This window comes from Exserohilum turcica (genome assembly GCF_000359705.1).
Source record: "Exserohilum turcica Et28A unplaced genomic scaffold SETTUscaffold_11, whole genome shotgun sequence".
Classification (NCBI taxonomy): Eukaryota; Fungi; Ascomycota; class Dothideomycetes; order Pleosporales; family Pleosporaceae; genus Exserohilum; species Exserohilum turcicum.
Window position 1 is genome coordinate 1,405,665 of NW_007359926.1, and position 24,194 is coordinate 1,429,858.

General features: G+C 52.9%; 8 protein-coding genes across 8 annotated transcripts; 5 read left to right on the plus strand and 3 right to left on the minus strand.

Annotated features, from left to right (window-relative positions):
• Positions 1-142: 142 nt before the first annotated feature.
• SETTUDRAFT_103561 (uncharacterized protein) lies at positions 143-972 on the minus strand (the record flags this gene model as incomplete). Its single annotated transcript, XM_008024086.1, has 2 exons — positions 143-741; positions 792-972. The coding sequence occupies 2 exons, from the start codon at positions 970-972 to the stop codon at positions 143-145; spliced, it is 780 nt and encodes a 259-aa protein (XP_008022277.1).
• Positions 973-1,710: 738 nt separating this feature from the next.
• SETTUDRAFT_167287 (uncharacterized protein) lies at positions 1,711-2,808 on the plus strand (the record flags this gene model as incomplete). The annotated part of the gene is made up of 1 exon (XM_008024087.1): positions 1,711-2,808. One exon carries the CDS (start codon positions 1,714-1,716, stop codon positions 2,557-2,559), a length of 846 nt encoding a protein of 281 aa, XP_008022278.1. The 3' UTR covers positions 2,560-2,808.
• A 98-nt stretch (positions 2,809-2,906) lies between these two features.
• Positions 2,907-4,241, plus strand: SETTUDRAFT_37070 (uncharacterized protein; the record flags this gene model as incomplete). The annotated part of the gene is made up of 2 exons (XM_008023714.1): positions 2,907-3,881; positions 3,903-4,241. 2 exons carry the CDS (start codon positions 2,907-2,909, stop codon positions 4,239-4,241), a joined length of 1,314 nt encoding a protein of 437 aa, XP_008021905.1.
• Positions 4,242-4,497: 256 nt separating this feature from the next.
• Positions 4,498-8,408, minus strand: SETTUDRAFT_146237 (uncharacterized protein; the record flags this gene model as incomplete). The annotated part of the gene is made up of 3 exons (XM_008024088.1): positions 4,498-5,656; positions 5,705-8,106; positions 8,158-8,408. 3 exons carry the CDS (start codon positions 8,406-8,408, stop codon positions 4,608-4,610), a joined length of 3,702 nt encoding a protein of 1,233 aa, XP_008022279.1. The 3' UTR covers positions 4,498-4,607.
• Positions 8,409-10,173: 1,765 nt separating this feature from the next.
• SETTUDRAFT_167288 (uncharacterized protein) lies at positions 10,174-12,195 on the plus strand. Its single transcript, XM_008024089.1, has 2 exons — positions 10,174-10,895; positions 10,943-12,195. The coding sequence occupies exons 1-2, from the start codon at positions 10,296-10,298 to the stop codon at positions 11,867-11,869; spliced, it is 1,527 nt and encodes a 508-aa protein (XP_008022280.1). The 5' UTR covers positions 10,174-10,295; the 3' UTR covers positions 11,870-12,195.
• A 320-nt stretch (positions 12,196-12,515) lies between these two features.
• Positions 12,516-14,135, plus strand: SETTUDRAFT_37073 (uncharacterized protein; the record flags this gene model as incomplete). Its single annotated transcript, XM_008023715.1, has 1 exon — positions 12,516-14,135. The coding sequence occupies one exon, from the start codon at positions 12,516-12,518 to the stop codon at positions 14,133-14,135; it is 1,620 nt and encodes a 539-aa protein (XP_008021906.1).
• A 1,136-nt stretch (positions 14,136-15,271) lies between these two features.
• SETTUDRAFT_126488 (uncharacterized protein) lies at positions 15,272-20,993 on the minus strand (the record flags this gene model as incomplete). The annotated part of the gene is made up of 2 exons (XM_008024090.1): positions 15,272-20,873; positions 20,929-20,993. 2 exons carry the CDS (start codon positions 20,991-20,993, stop codon positions 15,278-15,280), a joined length of 5,661 nt encoding a protein of 1,886 aa, XP_008022281.1. The 3' UTR covers positions 15,272-15,277.
• A 629-nt stretch (positions 20,994-21,622) lies between these two features.
• On the plus strand, positions 21,623-24,164 carry SETTUDRAFT_146244 (uncharacterized protein). Its single transcript, XM_008024091.1, has 2 exons — positions 21,623-21,953; positions 22,091-24,164. The coding sequence occupies exons 1-2, from the start codon at positions 21,634-21,636 to the stop codon at positions 24,060-24,062; spliced, it is 2,292 nt and encodes a 763-aa protein (XP_008022282.1). The 5' UTR covers positions 21,623-21,633; the 3' UTR covers positions 24,063-24,164.
• Positions 24,165-24,194: the final 30 nt, after the last annotated feature.

Sequence of the window (24,194 nt, forward strand, 5' to 3'; positions counted from 1 at the left end):
ACTATCTTCATCTATAAGCTAGTGGTCAAGATGCATACAATAGACAATAGAGCCAGGAGGAAATGATGCAGAATTCTGTTTAATGCAAAAACGGGGTATCATATCCAAACGCCAAAATCCACGCCCTCAAAGGACCCGTTGACTACCAACTCGCCAATACCTTGTCCACTTTTTTCTGTCCCTGGTTTTCAAGTCCGTCCATTTCTACATCCTCATCATCCTCGGCGGTCGCAGGCACCTGTACATTGCCAAACTTCTCCTCGACCCTCGCTGCAACGCGTATGGCCAATGTCCGAGTCTTTGCTAGTTCTGGAGCTAGCGGGGCATCTTTCCACGCCAAATTTGGCTGTATGCTCTCCTTGGGCTGGCGATATGGCTCCAGCAGCGATAACAGTGTGCGGTATGTGTTGAGTTTGTTCTGTAGCGTCTGCCGCTGGGCAGATAGTTCCTGCAAGCGCGAGACAGAGGAGAGGTATTCGTCTTGGGTTATTTGGTCGTTGCTATCGCGGCCATGCCATGTGGGGGACAGTTTGGCAATGTTCTCGTCGAGAGTGAGATCGGCGTCTTGATACAGCGCGTTCGCATCGTCTTCGTGGATGTCGGATGCGATTTGGTCATCTTCGTGGTCGTCGACGGGCTGTGCGCCCGAGTCCCAGTACAAGGTGTCTATTTGCTCCACAACGTGCTCAATCATTTGGCGGCTGTAGACTGACCGTGAGTGCCGTTTGAGGTCGCGGTTGACTAGACTTGATTTAGCTTTTCTAGCATCTTTCATTTCAATGAAGCTATACCTTTATCCAGCACCCCCTTCATAACGCTGAGTTCTATGCCGCCATCTTGCGCAAGCGTACGCAGCCGTTCGGATGGCGGTATTCCACGCGACAAGATGTGTTTCCTGGTCTGGAGGAAATGCTGCTTCTGCTCAACAATCGTGGCTTGCTTTGATCCACGAACGGGGGCATATTGACTCATTGTAGAAGTGCTGGGTGGGATGTCATTGGGGAGTTCGGATTGCGGGGATGAATTGGAAGCGCGACGCGTCGAAACCAGGCTTTGCCTAATTGGGACACGCAGACGTGCATCCTGCAATGAGCATTGAATGTTAGCAAGACAACGTCACATCTGGCTTTGAGAGTACCAGACGAGATAATTAGTAGACAGATGGATATCTCCTTGGTTCCACTAGTCATGAAGCAGGCGTAGTGTGTGGCTCAGCCTTAGATTTGAGTCAGTGAGTCAGTGAGCGCTGTAGCGTCCGGCCTTCCAATACGTTCGCATACATTACAGACAAATATACCGTGCTTAATTCCAATACCATCAAATCAGGCGCGACAGGATTCTAATCTGGAGAGCATGTGACCGGTCTGCGTTGCAGAGGCGGACAATATAGGCGATTGTCATTGGTAATCTGCTTGTTGCTAGCGATCAGCATCGTAGACACCTCGAAACTGCATGCCTCTCGAAGCCAGAGAAAACGATTTCTGGTCGCAATGTTGATACCCCTGCGTCCATTAGCCAAGGCGAAGGATAGGGTGTACGGTCAGAACAGGTGGCCTGTGCAGAATCTAAGTGGGGGAGCACGTCACGACCTCGCCCTTGTGTCAACCACAGCGCCAGCAGCATCGACAAGACGAGAACCCTGGTCGACCCTGAATTACAGCCTAACTACGTCCCGGGTGCAAAACTCCATACGCGCAACAACAAGCCTGATAAATGCTACGCCAGCAAATGAAAGAGGTGGACCTTTTGATCCTTGGCGCCGGCTGGACGTCCACATTTCTGATTCCGCAGTTGGGCGACACGGACATTACATATGCGGCCACTACCACCACAGGAAGAGATGCTACCATCCCGTTTCAATTTGACCCCGAGTCCGGCGATGCGGAACCCTACAAGCGCCTCCCTGCTGCCAAAACGGTGCTGATCACTTTTCCGCTACGGGGTCACGGACAGTCCAAAGCGATTATCGGCCTCTATCGCTCCGTTCACGGCGCGAGGAATAATTGGATTCAACTTGGCCAGATTGGTATCTACAACAAGCTGCCCAATGACTGGAGCGATGATGACTCGCCCTATGATAAGGAGGACAGCCGTGCCATTGCTGAGGACGAATTGCGAGCGCTCCATGGTTGCGTTTTGTGTCTGTCGGGACTGTACGGCGGTGAACGCATTCCGTCAAGGTGGCTGCCCCGCATCGCCCAATCGAAAGAGGACATCAAGAAGCGCGGGGCTGTTCATTTCGTTCACGGCGAAGATGTTGCGCGTGCGATAATTGCTACGCATCAGAACTTTACGCCGGGAAAGCGCTGGATTATCGGTGACATGCGCGTCTACGACTGGTACGACCTCATCCTGAGTTTCAGCTGTACGCTTGAGTCTTCCATGTCCAAAGAGGAGCAGGAGACCCAACTGCAATTTGGCAAATGGGTCTGTGAGCTAGTCAAGGAAGAGGAAATCCGTGCTCTACCAAGGGACGTCAGTGTGTTGGGTCGTAAGCTTGATTCCAGAGGCTTCTGGTTCTTCCATGGGCTGTTACCTCGTCACAGGAGATTGGCGTAGAGCGTTGACACCTGAAAAGTTTTTGTAATGCTTTAAAAACAATAGGTAATCCTGTCAGCCTCATTGGCCTGGAGTGCAAAATGCACAGGTTCGAGTCACCGCGCAGAACTCTCTTCATTCTCATTGAACAGTTTTACCATCTAATTTTAAATTGGCTGAAAGTTAACCATGGATACAATGGGATTATGGTTGTATCCTCTTGTATAAGATGTATGCATTCTATCCGTCTCCTTGATTCCTCTTCATCACTTCACTTCACTTCACATCAATATCTGAATCACTAGATTCATAAAGCTTCTCTATATCCATCACATCAAGCTTCTTTATCAACCACCAAAGCCACCAACATGTTTCCTTACCGAGCCCAAGTCTTCAACGGCTACATCGCCTCTCCAGATGCATGCCAACCGATCAACATCACCGGTCTGGCCCTCCCACAGCGGCGGCAGCAGCAGCAGCAGCAGCAACAAGTTGCTCTATTCCCTCTCCCTACACAAATGGGCATGCCACAGCCCTTCTCCTCTACCTATGGCAACGAAGCCATAAATCCCTTTTCTTACATTCCCGCTCAACCTCCCTTCGCCATCCCTCCACAACAACAAAACTTCTTCCCTCTCTCCTTTCCCTCTTCACAGTTCGCTCCTCCTCCCGCTGTATTCCCACCACCACCACCACCACAACTACAACTGCAACCACAACAACAACAACAACAGCAAGGCTCTTCGGCTCAACGGAGCCACCTCGTCACGCCCGCTATCACGCCGCCGCAGAACCGCCAACTCACCGCAAGGCCAAACGCAGCGGCGCCCGAAACCAGCATGAATCCCGGGATGCAAATCCCGGCCAAGACGGTCGTGCTGCCACCGAGAAGAAAGCCCGGCCGTCCCACAAACGCGTCCAAGGGCCTTCTAACGAAGCGCGAGCTTCGTAGTCGTAAAACGCGTAAGCGTAGTAGTGCTTTGGCTTCTGGGGCGGGGACACCAGAGCCTGTGGTTGCGCCTGTGCAACAGGAACCCCCTGTTTTTGATCGTGCTTCTTCGTCTCGTTTGGGTTCTGCTTCGTTTTCTGGTGTACCTGCTGTTGTGTCTGGTTCTTCTTCTTCTTCTTCGTCTTCTTCGTCTTTACCTGCTGTTTTGCCTTCTTTGCCTGTTTCTTCTTCTTCGTCTTCTTCTTTTCTTCCTACACAACCACAAGTAGACCTCTATGCAGGCTACGCCCCCGCTGTCGGCTACCGGCCAGCTACTACTGAAAGTAGCAAGCCGTCAAATTACTTCGGCATGAGCGACAGCGAGATTGACGCTGCGGTGGAGGCGCAGATGGATGTGCTGATGGGCGGTGAATAGGAAACACCGCTGGAACAGCAGCAGCAGCAGCAGCAGGAGGAGGAGGTGGAGCCAGTTCCGCAGAAACAGGTGGCGCGTAATGAGGATGACGATACGGCTGCCATGGAGGCACTTATGCGAGAATTTTTGGATTGTGACGAGAACGCAGAGACTTCGAGTCCTGCTCTAGAGGAGGTGGAGCCAGTTCCGGAGCAGCAGGTGGCGGGTAATGATGACGACGATATGGCTGCCATGATGGAACTTGTGCTGGAAGCGTTGGATGGTGAGGAAGCAGCAGAGACTTCGGGTCCTGCTCCAGAGGAGGACGATGATATGGATTCGTTGTTTGGAGATGGTTAAATACGTAGTACTTGTTATCAAGCCATCACATTCTAATGAGACAAATTATGATCAAATTGTGTGTACTTTGTAGTATTGAGTGGGTATGTTTGTTCGCAGGCCAGAGGTGTGACCAGGAAGCTATGGAGATGCCTATGTACCAAGAAAGTATGCAAATGGGGGAAAGAATCCCCTAGTCTATAGGGTGCATCATGAATATAACAAAGAGATGGAGTCTAAACGAGTGCCACGCCACGCTATGCAGGGTACGGTGGGAAAAAAAATCGACAAAATATAGACACATGCGCAGATTCCATCTATATCTCTCTCTCTGTGTGGCGGACCGTCATATTAAAAAAGTAGTTTGCGCGTTAAAAAGAATGAAGTTTAGACCTCAATGTTCTCAAAAGGATCCCGATCCGGCGGTAATCCCTTGTAGATGACATTGCCACTGGCGTCCAGGCGCGCGTTCACACTCGTGATCCATACACGCTTAGTAAAGGCACTGGTGCGCTCAATCTCATCCCTGGCAACGCCCAGCTCGTCGTGCGGTATCCAGACTGCGGGTTGAATGGCGCGTGTAGCAGGGTGTTGGAAAGACCGCTTAATCAGCTTCTGTCGGGCTTCGGGTTCAATGTCGGCGAGCTCATCGTCTACCTCATCAAAGAGATTGCCGGCAGGGAGGACTTGTGCTTCGGCGTCACGCATAGGCTTGGCGACATCGTCGAGGCCTTTCCTAAGGGTGTGGGTGATGACGTCCAAGGGGTCTTTGTGCTTTTGTTTCTTCTTATGTTTGGAACCGCCGCGTGAGCTCTTGGCCCAACTGTTATTGCGGCCGGCGGCACTCGGCCTTGGTGATCGACCGAACCTACTATCCATGGTGCTTAATTCGTACGATTCCGGGTCCTGGGACGATTCACTGCGTTTCATGTTTCGAGCAGGTGTTTGCTCGTCCGAATCGGCTTGTTCGCGTTCCTCGGATGTCAACTGTGCATCTTCTTGAGCGGTGAGCGACGTATGCTCGTCGGCCTGTTTCCAACGACTGGCCTGCGCTCGTTCCCACTCCGCATCTCTCTCCACTGCCTCATCTTCAAACGTTATTGGAAGGTATGTGAACAGTGGCCCGAACGCTCTGTTGAGCACCATCTGGAAGAGTGCAGTAAAGATGAGCATAATGATCATGACGATGGCGTGAGGGAAGCAGGACTGATTGCCGGCTTCGTCTTCCTGGAGGAAGAACAAGCCCACGAGACAAAGCTCGAGGAAATACAGTCCGGTAAACAGCTGGTTCACAGCCTTGGGGAAGATGAGACCGTTAGTCTCGGCCTTAGCGTAACTGACATAAATCATCTGGTATCGGTAGGTGAACCAGAAGAGGCAAAACGTAATCAACATCATGATCAAGATCAAAGGTGCCACGACCGAGTAGATTAAACCTATAGATTGTTAGAGGATGCGCGCAGCAGGCAAAAAGGCAGACTCACCGATTGCACCAAAATTGGTGTACACAGGTATCATAGTACCCCAGTTGATTCCCGGTCTTTGCAGCACCCTTGACACCTTCTCGCGAGGAGTCGTGTCCATGAAGCGGAGGAAAATGATGATGACCACGGCGCCAATCTGGAGCAAAGTTCCAGAACTGATACTGAGTGCTTGCAGAATCATGTAAGAAAAGAAGTAGTTGGCAGCTTTGGGCAGGTTTTTAGCCAGGGTCTGAGGAACACTCAGAGGGTCATTAAGCAGGTCGTCTATCGCTGTCGTAATACCCGTCGAAATGGATACAACAAGGAACAGTTGGACGAAGACGAAGGCAAAGTAGAAGTTTTGGACAAGCAACTCGCGCTCGCCAAGTGTTGTTGTACCAGTGAGTCCAGCCAGGAAGCGTAGGACGAGAGGCAGGACGGCGAACAGGATAGCCAAGAATGCAGGGGGCAACACACCCTGCACGAAGCTCACCACCCAGTCAGGGAGCTTATTAATGAATCCCAGCCATGGCAGTAAGGTGGTAAGGGTGTCGATCTGCGACAAGGCTCCCGTAAAGGTAACAGGAATACCCCAGAAGATGACCAGTCCAACGATGAGAAGAACGACACCAAAGAAGCGCAGATAACGCTCCCACCATTTCATTGTAAGATTTTCCCAAAGTACATAGTTTGGATTGACTTCGACAGTTCGCGGATTCATCTGCCTGGGAATGTGGTGACTTAGAGACTGACAGGCCATATGCGCCGCAACTTGATGGTTGAATTGGATAAAGGCAGAGTTCATCAGAGGAAACCGTTCTGGATGAGCTTGGTCGTCTGCAATTTCGGCGTTGAGGCGAGCAAGTTCTTTGCGGCTGTAGTATATCGTGTCTACCTTCCTGCCAATCAACGGAAGAGAAGGCCACCATGACCATTTGAACAACGGTAAGCGCATGGTATCTCGGTCGCCTGGCTTGATGTACTTCCTCCAGATAGCGTCTTCGCCGTCTTCTTCGAGAGATTCGTCCCACAATCCAGTCGTGTCGTACTTGACTTTGTCGGCGTCTTTGACTTCCATAGGCAGTTCGTCGTTGTTCTTGAATGGCTTAGGACTAACAAAGTCACCCTGTCCAATGTATATAGCCTTTGTTTTCTTGAAAGGCTGTTTCCACCCAACCTTGGCAGGGGGGTTGTCTTCGTCGTCAGCCTCGGCAGCAGGCGCTTTCATATCCTTGGCGGGAGAGTTGGGGTCGGATGGACGGTCATCAGAAAAGTAGCTTTCTTTGTTTGCGAGGGGGGTTTGAGTGTCGCTGCTTGCACCTCTCTGTTGGTACTCTGCTGAAGTTGGCGAAGACGGCGCAATGTCATCTGACCCGTCCAGAGGGGTTTGTTCTAGCGAGAGATCCGTGGGCTGTGCGCGGCGACTCTTTGACCTGAAAACACCGCGTACATTGCCGTAAACCTTTTTGTTAAAACGGTCGACCCCGCGGAAACCCTCACCGACTGCATGTATTCCCTCACCCAGCAAAGGAATGGGTATGAGGCCGCGCTTGCGACTGGGAGAAGAAGATCGCGATGATGAAGAGGAAGAGGAAGATGAACCCGACTCGGCGAGAACACTCTGGAGCTGCTGCTCGATCTCGTGAGGGTTACCGGCATCCACACCATGGTCGTCAGTCTCTCGGTTGATAGCATCATTCCGTATGGCTTCGTCCTGTTTCCTTTCCTTCTTTGACTTTTTCTTCTCGCCTGCCTCCTTTGCTGCTTTTTCTTCCATCTTCTTGTGTTTCTTTGTGCATTCGATAATCAGGTTTGTCTCGGCAGCTTCAAGGGCTCGCGCTATCTTGGTTCGCTCCTCGACTTTTTCCATGAGTTCGTCATAGTCGCGGTTGATCCAGATATCCTTGATACCGCCGGGGAAGACGTCGTAGAGTGCATCAAGAGCTGCGACAGTGAGCCACTTCTTAGGAATGCTCTGGACAAGAATAGTGGTAGCAGAAGCTCGGATGCGATGGTCTGGTCGTGTGAGGACAGACTGCCTCAGGCGGACGAACTGCCTAAGCGCCAGGTAAAAGTTGAAACAGACCCAACAAATCACCAAGACGGCAAGAATCAGATGCGCAACAAGTCGATTGTGTTTCCCTGGTACGCCCACGTTGGGCCATGCGAACGAATCCAAGCCAGACACGTCGTCGACATCGCCCATCCGGTTCAGAGGCAGGAGGATGGGCAGAATAACAAGAGCCATGGGGATAAAGATACGGAGCAGAAGCTGCAGGTATTGGAGGAAGAGGTAGCCATCGACACCGGCAACGCGAATGAGCTCGGAGTCGCTGATTGTGAAGACTTTCTTGAACGACTCGATTGCGGTCACGGGGGCTGCAATGCGCTTTGCGACAGGCACAAAGGCGGTCTTGTAATAACTGGTTTTTTTGTCAGTGCATGTTGGGCCAAACAAGGCGCGCGTCGCATACTAGATCTTGTAGAACAGGCTCTGTCGCGACACTCCGCCATTCTTTTGGTCGTCTTTGAGCTGTTGGGACCTTGTCTTGTGTAGCTTCCAGTTGCCACTGAGGATCAAGAAGATGGCAATCTGCGCGCCGAAAATGACAGTGGCAGTAGATAGCGAGGCGGCGAAGTTCTCAATGCTCTGGTTTTCTCTTCGCTGGGCGGAGCCGGCGCCCGTGGTGCCTGTGGACTGCGCCGCGCTGCTTGTGGCCGACATGATGTCGTATGTGTGTGTGTGTGTGTGGGGGGGGGTGGAGGTGGAGGTGGAGGTGGAGCGGGCGAGGTGGTATTATGAGATGCGGACTGGTGAATGGGTGATCCCTGCGCTCAGTGGCGGGCGGCCATGGACAGGCGAGTTCAGGAGAGCAGCCGCTACTAGGTGCGGTTGCAAGGCGAGGGCACCAGATTTGGTGGGGTAGCAGAAGTTCAAAAAACCAAGGTGAAGTCCAGAAGCAGCGAGAGGGTTATTGGAGGGACTTAAGGATTCACAGGCGACTGGGGTAGCCAACGTGTTTCAAGCCTTGCATTCCTGATGCGCGGTAGCTCGGGGGCTTGGCGACGTCACTGGCGTCCATGGTCTGGTAGCTAGCCGCCCGCTGTTCGCGCCAAACAGGCGCTGGACGAATGCAGTCTCGACTAGCACAGCGCACGCTTTGGACAGCGGGTGTGGTCCGGGTGCTCGTCTCTGGGGCCCGTTGTTTTGCTTTTGTGGCTCCAGGCGCCTTGTTTGCGCGAACCGTGGCGGCGCCCAACACAACGCCGGCAAAGCCTCCCTCTGTGCCTTGTCTCTGTCTCTGCTGGCAAAGGAGTATTAAGCCTGTGGCACTGGCACCGGCGTGGATCTGATCTGAGCCCTGAGCCCCGTACTATGACGTTGAGCTGCATCTGTCTTACATCGCTGTACCAGGCTGTCTCTTCCGAGTTGCCGCGTCCGGCCTAGCGCACATGCCAGCCTCGCCGCCTTCGTCGCCATCCGCCGCCACACCGCCACATTGCCTCGTAGCGCCACACCAGCGCCACACCGCGCCACGCGACGCACCCACTGCCACGTGAGCGCCGCCCACAACCAACTCGCCCGCCATGACAGGGCGGCATCTGCAGATGAGCCAGTCGGCTGGTTGCATAGCACATGCTCGCCACCTGTGCAATCGCGACTGCAGCATGCTACGCACACAGTATAGAGTCCAAAGTGCAGCATGAACATGTGTCATGAGGCGTGTTCCATGTTAGACGCATACCGTCCTCGTCGAGCTCGGCGCCTTTCCATGGCCCTCGGCCTTTTTCTTATTCCACGCTACTGCGGGCATGTGCCGCACCGCGAAGGAAGCGCACAACATCTTTATTCAAGATGCAATAAAATCGCCTGACGGCCAAGCAAACGGCAGACCAAGCGTGCCCATCTCAGCAGCCCTGTAACATACACACACGGGCAAGACTGCATTCTACTACATTTCGCAATTTCAGCCCTTGTCTGCTCGACCCATGTGCTTTTGGCAGCTTTTCTTGTTCTATAAGGCGAGAGGGGCAGTTCCGAGACTTTCCCCACTCGGCTAGTCTGCGACAATCATTGGGTCGTGATAGGAGTAGCAGAACGTGAGCCTGCAGAGTCACCCATCTTGAGCCCTCCCACTCAGCTGCTCCGCCACGATCGGCGCGAATCAGTCCAAGTGGCAGCATGTCTATGTAACCATGACCGTCAATCTCTCCGCGGGTGGGTCGTGATATCGGCCGCCGGCCGTCGGCTTCGTTTGCCGTGTTGCCGCAGCACGGGGTGATTCTGTTGAAGAGAACATGTCCGAAATGAAAAATAAAATACCGCCCCAGGACCGAGCCAGACGGAATGCCACGTAGCCAAGTTGTTGTTGAGTGTGCTGACGGCTTGCTGTTCTGTCTCGCCTGCAGCCATATGCAGAACCCCCACGTGCTGTCGCGCAGTCGCGTGTAGTCAGCTCTGCCTTCATTGGCTGTACGTCTCAGGGGACCGCGTGTGCGTCATGACAGTCGCCCTGTTTCCTCCATGTTCCCAACACTGTTCAGCCATTAATTACGATCAGCCAGCTTCGCCAATCGCTGCATTGTTCACCAAGGTATACACTTGCGCGCGATGCGGACCTCACGCATCTCTCGCGACGCCTCCCGCATTGTTGCTGCGAGTCGCGCCCAGCGCAGCCTCCGGCAAACCAGATCCGCCGCCAATGCACCAGCGCCCAGTATCAACCCCCCCATTGTCAAGCAGGAAGCTGAAAAGGGTGCGAGTGCTAATTCTGATTCTGAACTGAGCTCCGCCCCATCAGACTCCAATTCAGACTATGAGGCGCAGCCAGCGCTGAAGAAGAGGAAAAGGGGGCAAGGTGCGCCAGTTCTCATAAAGCAAGAGGCATCAATCGCTGCACTTGCATCGCCAAAAAAGGATACCAAAGTCAAGAAAGCGCGTCGTACTCCGGCAAAAAAGATAAAGGACAGCGATGGCAGCATCAAGATTGAGCCCCCTGCGAATTGGGAGGAGATATATGCGCTGACAAGGGAGATGCGCAATGAGAATGTAGCACCAGTGGATACAATGGGCTGTGAGAGCCTGGCGGACAGAAAAATGACACCGCGAGATCAACGCTTTCAGACCCTCGTAGCTCTGATGCTGAGTAGCCAGACCAAGGATACCGTCACCGCACCTGTAATGCGCGGCATGCAAGAACGGATGCCAGGAGCACGTCACATAAGACCCCACATCAATATCCAGCTAACACATACCAGGGCTTCAACCTTGAATCCGTCCTCGCGCTCGAGCCTACCCAACTGAACGCCTTCATCAACAAAGTGGGCTTCCACAACCTCAAGACCAAGTACATCAAGCAGACTGCCGAAATCCTGAGGGACAAATGGAACTCGGATATACCCGACACCATCGAAGGGCTCGTGTCACTGCCAGGAGTAGGGCCAAAGATGGCATATCTCACAATGAGCGCTGCATGGGGTCGGACAGAGGGCATAGGTGTCGACGTACACGTCCATCGCATCACCAACCTATGGGGCTGGCACAAGACACAGCAGCCGGAACAGACGCGTGCAGCGCTGGAATCATGGCTGCCCAAAGACAAGTGGCACGACATCAACAACCTACTCGTGGGCTTTGGTCAGACAATATGCCTCCCAGTGGGCAGGAAATGCGGTGACTGCAAGCTGGCAGACAGAGGCTTGTGTCCATCAGCAGTCGTAACAAAGCGTACAAAGGTCAAAAAGGAGGCCGTCGTCAAGGTGGAGATACTTAACAACGACGCAATAGCGGAGGAGGCACCTAACAACGATGGATTAGTCAAGAAAGAAGCATCTGATAACGACGTAACAGTCAAGAAGGAGGCTGTTGTAAAGGTGGAGGCATCTGACAACGACACAGTAGCGGAGGAGGCACCCAGCAACAGCTTCATAGTCAAGGTGGAGGCCGTTGTGAAGGTAGAGGCATCTAACGACGCAATAGCGGAGGAGGCACCTAACAACAGTGTTATAGTCAAGGAGGAGGCCGCTGTGAAGATGGAGGCATCTGACAACAGCGTAACAGTCAAGGAGGAAAATATTGTTGCAGATGTTGACCAGACCAAAGCTGAAGACGTGGAAAGCGCGGTACCAGACATCGAGGACATTAGAAGGGTACCACGCAAAAGGACAACGCGAAAGAAGTCGTAGCCGGTCATGTCAGACGTACGGTTTTCGTCCCATCACGAATTCTGACGTTCCACCGAATTTTCTGGACAGCTCCAACAGAATCTCGTGGACAGCGCGTCACGGTTTTCCGAGACGTTGTCGCGCTGCAAATAGCAAACAACGGGTGGAGCTAGTTTTGGCGGGCACGCTCGCTACCTATTCGGCCGACCCACACAGTTCCGCGACGGCCTTGCGCCTATTAAGTTTCATAACATCACCACCAAGCTCAAGCAATTCAGTTCATCGCCGTGTCTGTGGTTGTAGGATACACGAACGCGATGCGCTTGGACCTGTAACATCTCTCCTAATCTTATCATTTCCTTTCTCAAAACCGCAACCCGCTCACCACGCGCCTCTCTAGCGCAAACTACCGATAGTCCACGTGCTGTTCGCATCTTCGACCTCAACCGTGATACTCGAGTATTTCGTCGCATGCGCGCAGGCTTGACGCGCCTCATATTGACGAGTACTGATTGAACAATACAGGCCACGTGCTCACAACTCACCCACTACTCTTGGCAACTACAAAAGCCTCCACTACTAAGAACTTGCGTGGAAAGTGACCATATCGAGATCAACCACCCCAAGAGCTCCCAGCCCTTGCATAGGGCTTACCGCCGACGGGAGCATGGCGCGTGCAGACCGGGATAGTCCCTACAATCGGAGCCCATCGCGCCAAGAAGAGCACCCTACAGTCAAGCCGCGCAAGTCGATCAAGTCGTTCAGCATCAAGCTTGAACATGCGCGTCCACGCGTCATGCTTCTCGCATCCTGCATGGTCTATCTCACTACCACTCTCTTAGCCTTTCAGATCAGTGTTGTCAGTGTCTCCAACCTGGTGTGGCCTGAGTACCAGCGAGTACACGACCAGCTTCAAGCGCAATCGAGTGCCCTCCACAAGGAGCAGGTGGTCTATGCCCGGCTGAATGGTGTTCTCTCTGGTCAGCTGAGCCGAAATTTCATGGAGACTTACGAAGACTGCCTTGTTCGCGGGCTCAAGAAGGCAGACCGCGAACTCATCGGTCTTGGTTTCCGGTATCCTGACGTCCGCGAGCAGGTCATGGACTGGACAATGGAGAACTGTGGAAGACTGCAGTATGCACCACAGGTCGTGAACGAAGAGCCAACCCCACAGGAGGCTGTCTTGACGTATTGGGCAAGCGTAAGCTATCGCGCCCGTAAAATCGCCGCGGAAGCCCTTGGGTTTGTCAAGCAAAAGCTTGGCTGGGTTTGGGGTCGTCTTTTTGGCCCCACTGAACCTGAAGATGCTTCTCTTCGTACTGAGAGCGCGACCACCGACGACTTCGCCACCAACGATTATGTCTCCGAACGTATTCTACCCGAAGTTCCATTTGGATTCGCTCTGGATTGCAATCCAGACCAGCCTTGTCGTCTCTTTTACCCAGAAGAGTTGGTTACGCATTACGACAAGCCAAGCGTCTCACCAGAAGTCCTGAAGCATCTGGAACAACGGAACACCAAGCTGCTTGCTTTCGGCACCACTCTCGATCGCATTGGTACAGCCATCACTAAAGTATCATGCGTGGTAACCTACTCCAAGATACTCTTTCTCTTCCTTTCCGCCGTCACATTTCTCAGCAGCATCAGTTCTGAGACCGAGCCGTCACTCATAAATCCAAGAGAGGAAGCCATGTATCTGGTCAAGTCGATGATGCTCGAGCACCTCTCTTCAGCGGCAATCTTCACACTCGACACGTACCCACACATGCTCCCTGATATCAGGACTGCCATAATATTTGGCTGTTTCATGACTGCTCTAGGCCTGAACATGGCTCTGAGATTCCTCCTCTCTAGCTCGCAGGTGGAAACTCTCTCCAATCTCTACAGCACAACCAAAGACCTGTGTTTGCTCGTACTAGGCCGCGAAATACCTGTCGAGGAGAACACGGAGGTCGCCTCCACAGCTGGCGACGACAGTAAAAAAGAACAGAGCAGCAGGACCAAAGACAAAGCACCACCAGAGAAGCGAAGCCCATTCACTTCCTACAGATCACGCCCACGTATACCATCCAAACCCCACCACCGCCTCGCAGACCCTACAACAACAGTACAAGAAGATATTGAGAGTTTGCGTAAAGCCAGACACAAAAACGACACTCGGCATGTAGCTACCGACTCCGACTCCGACTCGGATGCCGACAGCGACGCTTTTGTCAATCTCGCTGCAGACCTCGCGACTGGAACCGATTACCTCGCTGAACCAGATTGGTCTTGGATCGACCGCTGAACAGCACCAGCGCGTCTCAAAATCATGTTATCTTGTCCAATGAGTAACGACACGACTAACATGGACTTTATCTTTGGACCGAGAAACGACACTCATATCATAGACACACAGAGAGAGAGTATGTGTATGTGTATGTGTTGGAGAGTCCAGCCACCAGCAATCTCTCTCTCTCTCACACACACACACATAAACTCTGTTCCACTAACTGCATTTATCCTGGGGTGTTTTTTTCCTTCACAGCATTATACGGCGTTACATATTGGGTCCTCCTCCTTCTTCCCTGATTATTCTTTGTCATGACTAAGCAACACTACGAACGGATCTTCTCGGCTGTTTTCCTCCACTTCTCTCTCTCTCTCTCTCTCTCTCCTTTTGGTTTTGATACAGTATTCCAAAAAAAACAAAAATAGACGTACTTACGACTCTAAAGTCATGAGCGTATTGATTTTCTTGGAGCTTTCTTTCCGACAAACACACACACACACTCTCTCTCTCTCAATTCACGCTTGGAATTTGCTTTGGTGCTCCCAACCCGTGCGCAGAACCGTACAGTGGCGTGACATCAAAGGGTGGGGGGGGGAGTGCGATATGGGAGACGAGAGAAATGAGAGCAGTAGGAGGAGGAGCGAAAAAAAAATTGGTGTTACAATGGATAGACATGTGTATCTTGGGTATGACTACCTACATAGTTACCATTACTTTCAGCTTTTTCTTTCTTTTTTATGGGATTCTAGAAACAAATGCAATGAGGAATAGACGCACATTTTCCCCGCAAAAGACTCAGACCAAGATGATTACACGTATACATGGTGTTTGAAGAAACTATGTAAGATTGAACGAAACAAAAAAAACAAACCACACCACAGCAGACTTTTTTATTCATTGAGAAAGATTGATTCTTTTTTTTGTTTTCGTTCCCGCTGAATAAGGGGTACACGAAGGAAGGAAGGAAGGAAGGAAGGAAGGAAGGAAAACATTTGCATTACACTTCATAAGACACTTGCACCTCATAAATTTGTAGCTAGGACGAAAAAACAAGAGGTGAGAAGAAAGAGAAAGAGAAGCAGCCGTAAAAAAAAAGAAGAAGAAGAAGAAGAAGAAGAAGAAGAAGAGCTCATTTGAAGGTGAAAAAAAAACACTTTCTACTTCCTCATACTATCCCCATTCCCATTCCCATTTGCACCAGCAGCACCACCATTACCCGGCGTCAAACACGTCCTTGCATCTTCCAGCTCAGCCACAACTCTCTCCTCGAGTTCGCTCAGTGCATCTTCGCCCTTTCCTTTAATTCTATTCAGCATATCCAGTTCCCGCTCGTCAACAGCCACAATGCGTTCTCTGAGTGCGCTCTTGCGGCTTAACCAGCTCTCGACGTCTTCCTTGACAGTATCCTTTTCCCAGTCCAGGGGGGCGACTTCGTTGGCCTGGATACCCAGCTTGGGGCCTTGCTTGCGCACGTTTTCGAGGATGGCGGCGATGAGGGCAAGACTGTGGGTTTCAGAGGCAATGGAGAGAGTGATTTTGGTGGCCGAGTGCCGCGACGAAGAGTTGGAGTTGATGCTTGCTGTGGAGCGGGCGAGTTGTTCGGGGAATTGGTTGAGGAAAGACGAGATTTCGGCGGCGATTGGAGGACCGACGGATAGGAGGAGGTTGAGGCACAGGGGAAGGATACCCTTTGTCCAGATCGAATACATGCGGCTGGGGTTGTCAAAGGGGCCGGTACCGTTGATGCGACGGTAGTAGTTCATGATGTTTGCCGTGTTGAGCTGGCTGAGAATGCCTTCAACGGCCATGGTTTCAGCTAAAGCTTGGATGCTCGAGAGGGAGAGCAGGAAGAGGATGCTTAGCTCGCCGTAAATGGGATCCTCCACGCCGTTGTGTGATATTGCCAGGCGATCGGCCCAGGAGAACAGGCTAGTGGCGTATCGCACTGTGTTGTTATTTGCAAAAAGAAGCGCTGCTTGGTGTTGCCATTTGGACATTTCTGGTATGGCAATGATGCGCTGCAGCAGCGCAGTGAGGAGAGCAAAGTCAGATGGCAAGACAGACAAGGGCTCGGCGTGCAGTTGCGTGGCCAAGCCACGGAAGCCTTTGGCTACCGTGTCGGTTAGAATCTCGAGGAGCTGCGTCGAGATGGGCTCGGTGTAGTTGTTATGGCTGGCTGGCATGGTGCCACGGAAGCTCGAGCGGAACGAGGCATCCTCAGACTGATCGGTTTCCTCAATGAGATGGAAATGAAGAGCGAGGTAGAGGATGCGTAGCAAGGAGCGGTAGTAATGGACTGCATCTGTAGAGAAGGCATTATCAAAGTCCGGAGTTGAAGCGCGGATGGCGCTCCATATCGGGGCGAGTAATTGACGCGCTTCTGTAGTCCGAACCTTGGCCTCTACAAGCTTCTTAAGCAGAGCAAATGCCAGGTCTGCTCGCAAGACCATGAGCTGGCCGAACAAGGCCTCTGGTAGATTTGACTGGGTGTTGGCGGTCATGCATTTTTGAACGACACCGACGAGTACCTTGACGATTCGCTCATCCTTGGCCACGACTTGGCTAAGCTCCAGAGTCAACAATTTCCAACCTTGGAGTAGTAAGACTTGAGATTCTACCAGTCCCAGGTTGTAGTTGGCCTTCTCGACTTCCGATGCGAAACCTGTGCCTTCCTTGGGGCCAGCCCATTTGCTGTTAAAACCCAGGAGTTGCTGAGCAAGGTCGATATCGTAGAAGAATGCTCGTCCAAAGTTTTCGGGGTATAAAGTGGTCCGCTTGAGGTTTGCTAGGGAGACACCGGGGTACTGTTTCTCCAGGTTCTGCTTCAAATATCCGTGTAGTGACGTGCTGTAAGATGGTAGGTCCAAGGCATTTTCTTCCAAGTACGTCAAGCTGGGGACGATATCTTTCAGCACAGTGACATCGCCTACTTGGCGCGAGCTGTGAAGGTACATGGCAATGACCTCGCAAGCCAAGGATGCGAATTTGTTCTGAAACGAGCGTTCCAGAGTCTCTTCATTGCTGCTCATTCGCGGCTGCTTGGACTGCTTTGCCATCCACTTCAGGAATGTGAGCAGTTTCTGAATAAGGTCTTTACGTTGTCGTAGATCGCCCATTGCCCAAGACCAGTTATTTTGCGCGGACGAGACGAACTCGAGCATTGCACTGAATAGTGGCCATGAGATGCCAGCAGGTTCCTTCTCCGGTAGGGTCATGCTAGACAGCGCATCAAAAGCTCGTGTGAGTAGAGCCTTGTTTCGCGAGTCTGGCGCCGCATTCTTCTTGGTTCGAATCGACTCTCGTGGAGTGTTCCCAGTAAGCAGATAGAGAGAGAACCATTGCTGTTTGCAGGTTACTACAGCCGAAAGCAGGTTCCATACGTTTCTTTGGATGTCCACTATCTTCAGTGGCTCATCCAGTTGAGAAAGCACGCTCAGAAAGTTCTTCGCTGTCCGGGGTCCAAGATGGCCGAGGAGCGAAGGTGGTTCTCGCTGCTCACTCTTCTTCCGCGTAGTCTGTTTTGCGTCTCCTTCGACTGTTTCCGTCTCTTCTTGTATAGTAACACGGACAGCGCCACGGACCAAAGCCTCCAACAACAGTACCACCTGAGACTTCCACTTGTCACTTGTGGCGTACAGTCGGGCTAATAACGGTGTAGCTTTGAAGAGTTGTTGTTCCAGATGAGTCCAGGGTTTGTTGAGTAGCATAGCAACTCGAACAAGCAAATCGGCGAACGCCAGTGTACTTTGGGTTTGTTGAGTCCATAGTGCACCCGATGTTGTGAGCAATGTGTTATCGTTGGGGCTGACCCCGATGATCAAAGACGTCATTAGCGGGTTCGTGGGCATATCGGTGTCCGAGGGAGCAAGATATAGTTGAGTGAGATACTCAGCAATAGGTGCAATGGACTTGGTGAGCTTGGTGGACAGCTTTGGTGCATCGTCTACGCTGTATGCAAGACTCAATATTGTGGTAAAAACTTCACAAATGGCAATGTTGATCTCGGCGCGATGGTCGGGCTGTGTGTACTTCCAGCTCAGGGAGCTCTCGTATATGCTGGCGAGTGTTCGACCGAATGTGAACAAAATGGTGCTCATGACCTTGTCCGAAGTGCCGCTTTCAGCGGGAGCAGATGCATTGAACCGACTGAGTGCCTTTGTGGGAACTTTGCGGGACACAGATCGTTCGACAGCATCCCTGACGAGCCCCTTGTAGAGTCGGATGCATCCAAGGAGGAAGTCGTATCGCCCAAGAACCATTTCAGTGCCGATTAAAATGGTTGCCAAGCTTCCGTTGCCATCACCCTCCAACAATCTACTCCTCGCAAGCCATGGCCACACTCTCTGTGGGGAGACAATGATCAAGGCTTCCAAGAAATGGGTGCAGTTGACCAGTAGCTCCAAAGATGCTTCGTTGCTTGGTTCCTGGCAGAGGTAGAGGAGCTCTTCTTCGAGGATTGCGAGCACAATGTTCACAGTGTCCAGACTGCTCTCAGCCCCGATGCCGAGTGCCTCTAAAAGCTCAGGCGAGCAGATACCTTCGGACGAGTGCAAAGATGAGTGTATCAGGTCGGCGAAAAGCCCAATGACTTCAACGACACTTTCACGAGACGCGGGTTGCTGAGTAGCAGTTTCGACTTTGCTGCTTCCTACGGGATATGTTGAGAGTAGTTCGACGAGGTATGACAAGGTGGAATGTTGATGATGCCAGACTGCCACATATGGCTGAGAGTTGTCGTCGACTATGATGCCCTCTGTGCCAGCCGGGATGGTAGAAAAGCCATCCGCCTGTGTCGAAGTGCCCGAGGCCATTAAGCGACGTTGGCCGCGGAAGACTGATGAACCTGCAGAAGAGAATAGGGGAAGATCAGCTGTAAGCTCAACCCAATTGGCGTTCTCCTCCTCGCGCGTCAACTGGTAATCGCGGAAGCCGTCTGGAAGTCGTTGCATTAATCGATTATGGTTCGCCAGCTTGTCAATGAATGAAGGCATTCCGTTCTGCATCGTCCTGTCTCCACGAGTCAAAGCGCTGCAAAACTTCAAGAACGGTGTCATCTCGTAGGGATAGCGTAGGCGGGCTTCGTTCAGCAGGAGCGGTCTCAGAACATATTCGTCCTCCAGGAAGTATGCAACAATCGGATCAGCGTGACGGGCCAACTCTCCATTCTCCCACCTGCGGAACGTATTGTCGCCAGCCAGAATAGTGTAGGTAGTGACAATGAGGTCTGGACTGTACGCAACAATGTCGCTCCCAACGGCAGCGCGGACAAGGTGAAGGAATAGCAGCCGAACCCGGTCTTGCGATATCCGATCGATGGATGTCCCGAATGCGGGGAGACAAGTTTCGACGAGTTGGTTGATGATAGCTAGAACACCTACTGCTGAACTAGCGGTCGCCAGCTCCTCATATGGCATCTTCCCGTCGAATAGCTCATGGCTCTCAAGTTTTGAGATAACCAAAGCCGCCTCCTCGAGCGATGAGGGTTCCGGCTCTGTGTTTCCCGGAGCGTTTGATGCTTCAAGGAGGCGCTCGCGTTCTTGCTCCTCGTAGGTTGCGCGGCTCGTGAGCTTCCACGTGATGATGGCCCAGGCGAACATGGGCGGTGTGGCAGGACTAGCACCCAGTATCTTTGCTTCCCCAAATATGGTGGTGATGCTCTCCACTACGGTAGTGTTCAAAATGTACGACGAAGAGTGCCAGGTGTTGCAGTCGCCAGACTCGAGATCGTCCATGATCCTATCTACCTTCAAGATGGTCAGGGACATGAGTGAAGTCAGGAGTTGTATGACCGGGATGAGAGGCTCCTGGCGGACTGTGACTGCGGGGAACTCGCGGAAGAAGCTGCGGAAACTGAATGCCTTGAGCCAGTCTTCGATGGTGGCCGCCGGGAGAAAGTCTTTGGCGACCAGGTCGGCATGTACCAGGGCCAAATGAAGAATGTGCAGCAACTCGGTGGTTTGAGCGACAACCCACTTCTCGGATGCGGCTTCCAGTATCGAATCGTCGACATTCCATGCATAGCCAGTATCGAGAGCGTCGCATCTCTTTGTAAAGGCCTTCAGGCACTCATCTAGCGCTTTGCCGCCCGCAGGCCCGTCCTGCGCCGCAGCGATAGTCTGACCAAGCTCTTCGATCCATCCGGCACCAATGCTGAGGTACTCGGTCCCGTATATGGTTTGGTTGCGCAGACTGGAGGCGCAGCCCCACGAGACAAGCAGCTGGCTTATGCGTATGATGGAGGCGCACGCCGAGTGGTAGACATCGAGGATATGCAGGCGGCGCTGGTTCTTGTTGTCGAGATGGGCGGTTCGCGAGGCGAGCGGTGTTGCGAGGATGGACGAGTTGGGGACGAAGGTAGAGGCGCCCAGGTTGGCGATTCCGGCAGCATCTTGCACGCTGAGCGTCTCCTCCTCAGTCAAGCCACTCAGCAGCTGAGCCGCGGGCCTGCCTTGCCATTCCTGCACCACGAGCTGCAAGGCTGCGTACTCGGATATTTGCGCCTCTTTTGAGAGCCACAGGCTGTCTTCCTTGATCTCCTCTACGTCATAGTGCTCGCTCTGGGCCGGCGTGACGCTGATGGGCGCCGTCTTGGTTTCGAACTTTGTCTTTTCCTGCGACGATGGGTCTGCGAAGGGCGTCCATGGATGGCTAAGGGTGTCGACGTTTTCCTTGGCGGTGAGAAAGGCGCGTAGGGCGTCGCTCTTGGACGCGGTTTCGGGGTCGCAGAGGGCGCGATATGCGACGTCCCAGGTGCTGGAGGAGCATGTTAAAATGTTGGTGGTGGGTGTATCGGAGGCGGTAAACATACACGAGCTGCTGCTCGCCCTTGAGGCACTTGCCCAGGTCGAAGTCGGGCGATTGGAGGGGGGGCATGGCTGCGCTTGGGTGCGCGACGTGTAGGCCAGCTAGCCAAAGGCCATGAAGGGGCTGTCGAGGCGCGGGAGGGCAATGGCCGATTGTTTGGCGTGAAGGTCTCGGAAAGTCGCCAAAGCCAGAGCTCACGCGAAAGTCGGGCTAGCACGTGCAGGGATCCGCGCAAGGCATCTTTGCCAGCCAACTTTGCTAGCCGGCTGCCTTTGTGTCTCCAGACGCAGCGACCAGCAATGCCATGCAATCTCAGCGCGCGGACACGCTGCGACGCCATGCCTAGCAATGCGATGCCATCTGATCTCGATATCAGCTATCAGCAGCGCGTCGTCGTGGCGGCCGCACGCTGCACGGCATGCCTGTGCCTGCACCTCCGCGTTAACTCCGCAGCCTCAATATCTGAATAGTGCCATCCCGCCTTGACTCACCCCACCACGTCGCCCCGACTATTCACTCTTTTTCCACCGAACCCGCCGGTGAACAGCACCTTATCCTGCCCTGATTACGTCTCGAAGCCCCGCTTGGCTCCAGATACCGCGCCGGCAAAGCACCGAGCTTCAGCACCGCAGTGGCGGGAAGCTACTATATTATACATAACACATCGCCCCAGGTGCCTTCGCACAGTCAGCTTACCACTTGCTCCAACATGCCGTCCCTCGAATTGATCGACCACTCGCCTCGCAATCCCACCCCCTCCCCGCCCATACCCACCGCCTCCAACGTGGTGCTCATTGACAACTACGACTCGTTTACCTGGAACGTGTACCAGTACCTTGTCTTCGAAGGCGCTGTTGTCACGGTGTATCGCAACGACGAAATCACTCTTGAGGAGCTCATTGCAAAGAAACCTACACAGCTGGTCATCAGCCCTGGCCCTGGACACCCAGAGAAGGATGCCGGGATTAGCAATGCTGCCATTAAGCACTTTAGTGGCAAAATCCCCATAATGGGCGTGTGCATGGGAGAGTGAGTTTCCACCGCTACCTTTTCAACCCCTCATGGTCGTTGTTGGCTTTCATTCTCTGGTATCTTTCCAGTGCCGCCAATGTAGACTCTTGCAAAGGCCCGCACAAAATATATGGTGCACTATTAACAATCCGCAGGCAATGCATCTTCTACAGTTATGGAGGCACAGTAGACGTCACTGGTCAGATTCTCCACGGGAAAACATCACCTCTCAAGCACGACAGCAAGGGTGTGTTTGTGGGCGTGCCCCAGAACGTACCGGTGACGAGGTACCATTCTCTCGCTGGTACCCATGGCACGCTTCCAGACTGCCTCGAGATTACTGCAACCATACCCGCCAACCCAGACGCCGAGGTCAAGGAAGTCATCATGGGTGTTCGTCATAAAGAATATGTTTTGGAAGGTGTGCAGTTCCATCCAGAGAGCATTCTGACCGAGCACGGGCGTGTCATGATGAGAAACTTTCTCAAGATGCAAGGAGGCACCTGGGCCGAGAACGAGCGACTACAGAAAGAAGTTGGGGCTGCTTCTGGCGGCGCAAAGAAGGGCAAGCAGACGTCCATCCTGGAGAAGATTTACGATCACCGCAGGGCAGCCGTTGCTGTGCAGAGGGAGATTCCCTCTCAAAGATTTAGTGACTTGCAGGCTGCATATGATCTCAATTTGGCCCCGCCTCAGATCAACTTTCCGGAGCGTCTCAGGCAATCTCCCTATCGGCTTTCGCTCATGTCCGAAATCAAGCGTGCATCGCCTTCCAAGGGCATCATTTCCCTGTCGGCATGTGCACCTGCTCAAGCGAGACTCTATGCCAAGGCTGGTGCCAGCACTATTTCCGTGCTCACAGAACCAGAGTGGTTCAAAGGCAGCATCGACGACTTGAGGGCCGTCCGGCAAAGTATTGAAGGAATGCCAAACCGACCTGCTGTGTTACGCAAGGAATTCATCTTCGACGAATATCAGATCCTCGAGGCCAGGCTTGCAGGTGCCGATACTGTCTTGTTGATTGTCAAGATGCTGGAAGAGCCAGTCCTGAAGAGACTCTATGACTATTCCAGGTCGCTTGGAATGGAGCCTTTGGTTGAGGTCCAGAATGCCGAAGAGACCGAGATTGCGGTCAAGCTTGGCGCGCAGGTCATTGGCGTAAACAACCGAAACCTGGTAAACTTTGAAGTTGACATGGAAACAACGAGCCGCCTGATCAACATGGTGCCAAAAGAAACAATTTTGTGCGCCCTGAGCGGCATCGCTGGTCCAAAGGATGTCGAGCCATACATCAAGGGTGGCGTTGGTGCAGTGTTGGTTGGAGAGGCTCTTATGCGCGCGTCAGACACTGCACAATTCATCTCAGAGCTCCTAGGTGGGACAATTGCAAAGGAAAGCCGAACATCATCTCCTCTCATGGTCAAGATCTGTGGCACACGAAGTGCAGAGGCTGCCAAAGCTGCGGTCGAGGCGGGAGCCGACCTTATCGGCATGATACTCGCTCCTGGGCTCAGGCGCACAGTGTCAACGGAAACAGCCCTTGCCATTTCGGAAGCTGTACATACAACCAAGAGGCCAACTGGCTCGAAATCGGGACTACTGGCTGACTCGAAGACCGCGTCCGACTTCTTTGAGCACGGTGCATCGCGACTTGTTTCGGATGGTTCTCGCGCACTCCTCGTGGGAGTTTTCCGGAATCAGTCGCTGGAGTATGTGCTTGAGCAGCAGCGACTGTTCAACCTAGATGTTGTGCAGTACCACGGCGAACAGCCAGTGGAGTGGGCAAAGCTTGTGCCTGTACCTGTTATCAAGGCCTTCCACCCGCATGACCATGGCATTGGTGTCAGAGGGTACCACGCCCTACCGCTGTTGGATACAGGGTTAGGAGGCTCTGGTCAGCAACTTGATTTATCAGACGTCAAGGCAGTACTGGCAAAGGACAATGGCATCAAGGTCATCCTGGCTGGAGGCTTGAACCCAGACAACGTGCAGACGGTGCTCGCGGGGCTTGATGAGTACCGAGATCGCATTCAGGCAGTCGACGTTAGCGGCGGTGTGGAGGAGGATGGCCAACAAAGCTTGGATAAGATACGTGCGTTTGTAAAGGCAGCTAAGGGCCTGCAGTAGACGTGTCGAGCTAAGCGGAATATCTAACAGGTTATCGTTCGGACTAAATATCTTGCCAAGTGCCCATTAAACATCCATGGATAACGTCTTTGGCTAGTTCCCGTCATCCGTTCGTCTACACTGTCCATGTGT